Source organism: Rhinopithecus bieti, unplaced genomic scaffold (genome assembly GCF_001698545.2).
Source record: "Rhinopithecus bieti isolate Rb0 unplaced genomic scaffold, ASM169854v2 scaffold_82336, whole genome shotgun sequence".
Taxonomy (NCBI): domain Eukaryota; kingdom Metazoa; phylum Chordata; class Mammalia; order Primates; family Cercopithecidae; genus Rhinopithecus; species Rhinopithecus bieti.
The window spans coordinates 6,725-14,669 of record NW_016829986.1 but is presented as its reverse complement, the minus strand read 5'-3'; the positions used below and the strand labels follow the sequence as shown (position 1 = coordinate 14,669).

General features: G+C 34.1%; 1 protein-coding gene across 1 annotated transcript; it reads right to left on the bottom strand.

Moving 5' to 3' along the window:
• Window positions 1-1,047: 1,047 nt before the first annotated feature.
• LOC108524193 (cilia- and flagella-associated protein 47-like) lies at window positions 1,048-5,545 on the bottom strand (the record flags this gene model as incomplete). The annotated part of the gene is made up of 3 exons (XM_017865177.1): window positions 5,390-5,545; window positions 2,336-2,480; window positions 1,048-1,142 (listed from the first exon to the last, which is right to left on the bottom strand). Coding segments are annotated over exons 1-3 (396 nt in total), but the record flags the coding sequence as incomplete, so codon positions are not given.
• Between the last annotated feature and the right edge of the window lie 2,400 nt (window positions 5,546-7,945).

Below are 7,945 nucleotides of genomic sequence, written 5' to 3'. Positions count from 1 at the left end.
TTTTAATCTATACCTATTGAGTAGAATCAATCTAGCTATGTTGGAGTATTAAAAAAAAGTTTTGACATAAGAATCTTATACTCTGATTGCCATATAGAAGTTTGATTCTTGCTTGGAAGGGTACACCAATATGCAGTTTTTTGTTTGTTTGTTTGGTTGGTTGGTTTTTGAGATGAAATCTCATCTTGTCACCTAGGCTGGAGTGCAATGGCGTGATACTCAGCTCATTGCAACCTCCGCCTCCCGGGTTCAAGCGATTCTCCTGCCTCAGCCTCCTGAGTAGCTGGGATTACAGGCGCCCGCCATCACACCTGACTAATTTTTGTACTTTTAGTAGAGATGGGGTTTTACCATGTTGGCCAGGCTGGTCTCAAACTCCTGACCTCAGGTGATCTGCCGGCCTCGGCCTCCCAAAGTGCTGGGATTACAGGGCAATATGCACTTTCATATCACGTGTAGAGAGAAGCTCTCTCCTTGGGCACTTCTGTTAGAGAATCTATGAAGCAAAAGCCTACCAGAGTTGGCTCCTGAAACCTGACCAGTGGTCTCCCTTCCTTCTGGGCACATTTCAGAATAGGTTTTTTGTCTGTTTGTTTACTCTTGTTTTTAAATCACTAAACATCTAGGGGTACAAAATAAAAGGAGCCAATATCATAGCAAGTCCTCCTAAATCTTCACAATATGTCTTTGATAATTTCAGGTAGTCGTTCACAGAGCATACACCACTCAAATATAAGTACAAAGCACCAACTGCCTGGAATATAACTTTCCTCTCCTTCAAAATGTGTAATATCTTGAATTTTCTAGATAGTATAACAAAGACCACACAATCATAGGTCCCCTGTACGTGCCCTCTGCTCTTCTTGAGGCACTCTGCAGCATGAGCCAAACTCCAAGAATCGTTTTACTGAATTAAGGTATACCCAGGCATGCTTACAAGTCAGAAAGAAAAACCCTCTACAGATAGATCTTGGGTGATCTTTAATAGGTTATTGGTTAGGAATATCCATAATTGCAGTAATATGAGGAATAGAAAACTGAACTTACTTGTTTGGGAGAAAATGTTATGCCACATTCCAGAGATGTGTTTTCCTCTAATTCCAAAGAATATATATAAGGAACTGCAGGGTCTTTAAATTCTTCTATAAGAGGTGAAAAAGTACATATATTCATAACAATCAAAAATCAATTTCTAAAATATTTGTGCAGGGCTATGTGAAGATGTTCGGTAAAGAATTGTTCTAAATACCAAGTTTCTAATTAGCAAAACTGATATCTATACATGGAACAAATATACAATCGGCAAAACAGTGACAGTAAACTCATTAAAAAAAACTCCAAAGTTCAAGAAGCATGTTATAATCATACTCAGATGAATATAAATAGGAATAAAGCACAAGGTCAAGTAATTAACTAAATCTGAGGTCCCAGTAACAGCTCGGAGACTCCCCTTCCAGTGAAAGTTGATCAGGAAAGAGTCAGATCTCCTCTGATGCCTCAAAGCCCATAAATAATACAAATGCATATCCATTACCTCATTGATAGACTTACTGTTCACTTTTTGAGGATATGTAAGATGTCTTATTTATTTTTATGGACTCAAATGCTACGATCTTGCCTGTAACTGGGACTCAACAAATATTTAATGAATAACAAATGACTAAACCAATGATTAGGAAACTTTCTGTAAAAATCCAGATAGTAAATATTTTAAGCTTTGTGAGACATATGGTTCCTATCATAGCTATTCAACTCCACCAGTATAGCATAAAAGCAGCCATAAGCATTATACAGACAAATGGGTCTGTGTGTGTTCTAATAAAACCTTATCTATAAAAACAGGCGTTGGGTCATATTTGGTTCATAGGTCTTATTTTGACAACCCATGGAGTAAACAGATAAAATGCACTTATAAAAATGCATATTTTGTTTAAATCTAATTCAACATAAAGATATCTAATACATGAGTAAATATATAGAGATAGCTCCCCAAAGACATTTATCTAAAATTATTGAGCAATTAAAACAAATGATTCATAATTTTATATTCATTTAAGGCATATACTTCTATATAACACACTTAACTTACCATATCTAACCCACTAATAAGAAGGGTTACATTTCATGTATTACCCAAGTGTTTTGATATTAATAATGATGTATTTCCACAAATAAAACCATGATGAGTTACAGAGTGTAAGAAAAACATGCAGTGGTCATTAAAAAACATTTAAGAATAACTTCCCTTGATTGAATTAGTTTTAGAAATTATACCACAGGGCAATTTAAAACTATTTTCCTTTTACAATAATACCATTATATACAAAATATATACCTGATTTGTCTTTAAGATCCATTGAAAAATCTGGAAAGTCTTTTAGATTAAACTCCACTCTGGCACGTGTTATACCTTTGTTTTTTATTACAAATGGAATAATCTGGGTACCACCAATATAGGCGCCACTGAAATTAAATACATCCTAAAATTTAAAAATAAAAATTATTAGAAAATAGAATAATAGTTTATGAAAACATCAACTAAAACTTGCAACGTTATGTTTATCAAGGAAATTATTAACCGCAGAGCAGAACACTATAAAAATTAGTCACATTTTCCTTCCTCTCCCCTACCTCCTAGATGCCTCCTACATGCAATAAGTTAATAAATCTTATTAATTCTTCCCCTTTCTTCACCTCTTGTCCATATTGTAACTGTATGAAATTAGTAAATCATCACTTTTCATGTAGTTTCTAGATTTTCACTTTTCTCAAACTCTCCCCTTCATAATGAAGCCATATTTAAACCAAGTAAGAATTTGATCATATCACTTGTTTTAAAATTTGATGGTTTCTCACGATCTATAGGACCATGTCCAAGCTCATTAGCAGGGCTCGTAAAGCTCACCATGGCCTTCTGCTTCCTCATGTTCCAGTTTCAACTAGCCCCACTCTCACCCTATCACTTAATATTGCAGCAAGCTGTATGACTTGGCATTTCCAACCAATACTTGATGCTTCACCCTTCTGTGTCTTCACTCTTTTGGTGCCCCTTCTGTCAGGAAAGCCTTTCTATAACTTGCAATTGCCTAATAAAATATTACACATCCTTCAAACCCTAGTTGGATAAACCACAATTAATCATGCTGTGCTCAGGACCAATTCTGTTTCTTATATTTACTTACATTATGATATCACATAATTTATTTATGTATTTATTTACTTATCTGTCTCTTCTACTGCACCTTAGTGTGATTCATTTTTGTATCCCTAGCACCTAACCAACATCTACCTTACATAAACAAGGAATGTTTATTAAGTGTATCTGAGCTGTAGCTCATACACAAGGCACATGCTTATACCACAAAACTCTTTAGAATTCCTCCTTGTAGTAGAGTTACTAAAATACCATGGAGTTTCTTAGTGAAATAATTACATACAACATTTAAAGGAGATTGAGACAACAGCATCCTAATATTGAGGAGAATACCATATGAAGGTAGACTGGCTACCATTTGTTTCATTTAAAATGTCAACGCAGTTGTATATATAAAATTTCTAAAATCCAAAATGGAAAACAAAAGTTTGATGTTTTGTATATGTAAAAATAATCACTCTTCTTATCCCATTCAAATAAGCATATATGCAAATGAGCATTGTATATGTGCTCATTTGAGTAAAATGTCCTAGTTGTTATTAAGACACATAGTCAACACCCTAGCCATTAATGTATAGTTAATAAGTGTATGGTTAAAAATATCTAGTGATGTGTGAATATTATTTTTTAAAGTCAGCTATGTCTAAAATCTATAAAATAAGGGAATATTGATAAAATATATTAAAGTCCTACAAATTATTCAGTTGTACCATAACATGCAAAGCATGCCCAAAATGACTTTAGAATGAGAAAAGAAAATGATAAAAGACTCAATATTATCTAATATTTTTCAAGGAAGGATGCCATAGTAATGTAAAAAAAAACTCTGGATACTACAGAGTTTCATCTTCAGGAATCACCACAGCCTTGGACAAGCTAACTTAGTATGTGTTAGTCTACCTGGACTTATGCCTTCACCATTGAATAAAGAAAGGTTATAAAAGTATAAGTTAAAGCTATACACTGGAATTTTGGTGATGCCATTTAAATGCAGACTAGCAGTGAGCCCCCCACCTGAGGCAACCAGCTGACCTCTTTATCATCAGTTTCTTCTCAATTTAGCTCCACACCAATATGGTAGTAGGTGTTAACAGTAGTAGTGGGAGAAAAAAACAAAAGTACAAATAACCCCAAAATAATATGACAACTGCTCTGATGGTGATCTTGCCAGGGCATAAGATATCTGTAATACCTTATAAATGTAACAATGGGGAGGTCTTACTTTGAAGAATCAAGGAAAGTTTCTTTGAATAGGTAAGTCCAGATCTAAACACTAAAGGGCTGGCCAGAACAACAACAAAAAAGTGGTGTATGTGTTTGTGTGTGTGTGTGTGCACTCCATCAATTCTAGAACAAAATTTTTTCAGGGTGCATACAATAATTCAAACATAAATGTGACTCTAGTTCAGAAAATGCAAATCAATACCACAGTGAGGTATCATTTTATACTCAACAGACTGGCAAAATTTAAATCTGACAATATAACTTGTAGAATAATAGAATTTGGAGCAAAGGAAATTAGAGAGGAAATTTTAGGAATAGTCTTGTGAAGTCAAACACACTCATAACTCTATGTCTCAATAACTCCATTCCTAGAGAACTTCTTGTATGTGTACCTCAGAAGATAAGCATATAAATGTTCACAGCTACAGTTTGTGTGTTTGGGAAAAAAAAAAAAACAGAAACACCTATTGGGATGAACAACTGAATGATCATGTAAAGTATAGTACGTCTACACAAATAACTATGATGCAGTATGACAATGATTAACATACCATTACACACAATTTAGGTGAATGTTGGAAACACAATATTTAAGTAAAAGTAACTCACCAAAGGCTACAAATAGTGCATCTTTGTTATAAAGCTCAAAAACAAGCAAACTAAATAATCAACAATGAAAGCATTATATTCATATTTATGTGTTATCATTTTAGGCAAGTGGTTATTTCTTATAAGGGACAGGATCATAATGAAGATGATTTTAATGGTACTGATAGTGTTCTGATCCTTACATGCAGTGGGAAATTCTTAAACCTTCATTCAATATTCTGTTTCATCACTTACATTTATTACATATATTAATTTTTATTAATTTTTAACTTCATATATAGTAATTTTTAAAAATTATACATTGGAAAATATTTTTAAACATAAATGGGCTAACTAGAAACACATAACAAATAAAAATCACCACACTCAGAGTTTCATCACACAAATAAGTAACATACTCACAGGATCGATTTCTACATCAGCAATTTCAGCAGATCCACCAATCCTAAGGTCTATAACATTCGCATGACGAATAGCAACCTTATTTAGGAGAAATACAAAACTTTGTAGAAACCACATTAAAATATAATCATAAGTTGCTGAAGTATTGCCTGGCATTTATATAACTTTTTTTCATTTAAATAATAGTAACATTATAAATGTACAAGATTTTCTGGTAATTGTCATCACATTTCTTGTTTTGCAGAATTGATACTCCCAAGAAAAGTGACCGTTTAACCCCTTAGAACCACCATAAATGTGATTAGCTGATGGTTTGTGAATTTCAATGCAGAGTTCTACCTATGTGACTAAACTTTATTGCCACTCCTTGCAGTACAATTTTTATTTATCTAATTTCAAAGCATTATTCAAAATTTTTCAAAAACAAACAACAGGAGAATGGTTGCAGTATATATCATCCCCTGGAAAGATGCGAATATGCACAACAACCATAATAGTAATGACAGCAGCTAAAAATTGCTGTGTATATGGGTTAAGTACAGTGAAATCCTTTTTAATACTCAATATTCTATTAGATAACGACTGTTAATATTCGTAATTTTAAACTGAGGAAAATGACTCTTGCAGAGGCCAAGTATTTTCTTTTTCATGAGATCACAAACTTCAAAGCAGCAGCAGCTAAACTAAGGGCTGCCTGAACATTTTACTTCCAAGAAAATTAAGATAGCAAATTAAGAATTTAGTTGTATAATTCCTACAAAATAAGAACTATAGAGTATCTGAGCATACAGTTGCTTAAGCACAGTCTCAGAAGTGTAAAAATATAATTCCCTGGAAGCCCTGTCTGTATTAGCACAGGAATGAGTCAAAGTCTAGATTTAAATTTAAATGTATGTTATATCTAAGAAAGCAAAGTGAGTGTATTTCACTCTTCCACAGAATCATTGATACTGTTTATACACAAAGAAACCACAAAATACCATTTTTCAGAGTTACTGAGAAAATCAATATGCCAGCTAGATAGCCTTATTAAAGTTTCTGTATTCATAATGTTATATAATTGCCACATTTTATTCAGAGTATATAATACACAAAAAACATATTTGACTAAAATCAAAAGAAGCATAACTTAATGATTCAGAGGAAATTACAAATTGACATGTTCTTCATTAATAAACCCCATACACAAGTCTCAACTCCCTGTGGCTGCCTTTTACTCAACTCCCAATCATTCCTTATTCATCCAAAACTCCTGGCTGTCATAGCTTATTCACCACCCTAGACCATTGGTCTCTTGATATTTTCATCTCTAGAGAATTAAACCACACCCTGGACAACATCACTCCTCATAAATGCACAACCTCTGAAACCATAAATTCATTCATCTGTCTCATTTTTACAACTCCCTCTCTCCCTTGCTTTCTCACTCATTGTCAGAGACAATAGTTCCTGGATGTCACATATTGAAAAGACTTTCAAGTCTGTGATGTGTAATATTCTCCCAATCAACCCCAATTCACCTTTCTCCTCTATATTTTCCTTTACTCAATTTCTTTCAACTTTTATCATTCCAACTTCTCAATTATATATTTGGTTCACTTACACACATCTGGACCCATAGAGAGACAGTAGAAAAATTCTCTTTCATCTCTATGATGAATCGTCAGCCTTCAGACCAGTATATATCTGTGGCTGCCTCTTCACTAGACATCTCTACATGAAGATAAAAAAGATGCCTCCAACTCAAGCAAACATTTTCCTCTAATAGGTGTCACTCACACTCTGATCTCTTTCTCTCTAAATGTTGCCACCATCTGCCTCACTCTTGACTTACCCATCTTATTTACATGGGACCGCTTTTCAATCACCAGTCCCCATGTATTTATCAGTTTCTCACCAGTTTCTCTTGCCTGGACCTCTTCACCAGACTAATAACTCTGCATTCCATCTTTCTGGTCCCAGCTTACTGCTCTATCACCAAAGTGATCTCTAAAAAATGCAAATCTCATTGTGACATCCCCATAGTTAAAACTTCTACCTCTTAAAATGAAGCTTGGGTTTCTTAATGTTGATAAGGCCCTGTATGACCTAAAACTTACACGGGTCATATAAGTACATTTTTTCCCACTATCATCCATTTGGTAGTATAATCTAGTCATGTTAATCTTTAAGTTTCCTATGTCTGCATTACAGTTATCTCTCTCACACAAGCCTTAACACGTGCTAGCCTTGAATAACCTTTCCTCCTCTCCCCCTACACCCCACTACCATCCTTTTAATCTGGCTTATTCTTAACTTCAGGTATCTTTTAGATATACCTTCCCCTAGGGAGCTGTCTCTGATAATTTAAGACTGGGTTGTGTATCTCTCTTGTGTACTCCCTTAGCCTGCTACATTTCTTCATCACAATACTTATTATAGTATATTTTAATTATTTATTGAGTTGTTTATATTCCCCACCAGATTGTAAACTCTTTGACATCAAAGACTCTGGTTATCTTGTTCATCATTGCATTCTTAACATTTACAAGAGATTGGTGCATAATGTGAATGTTG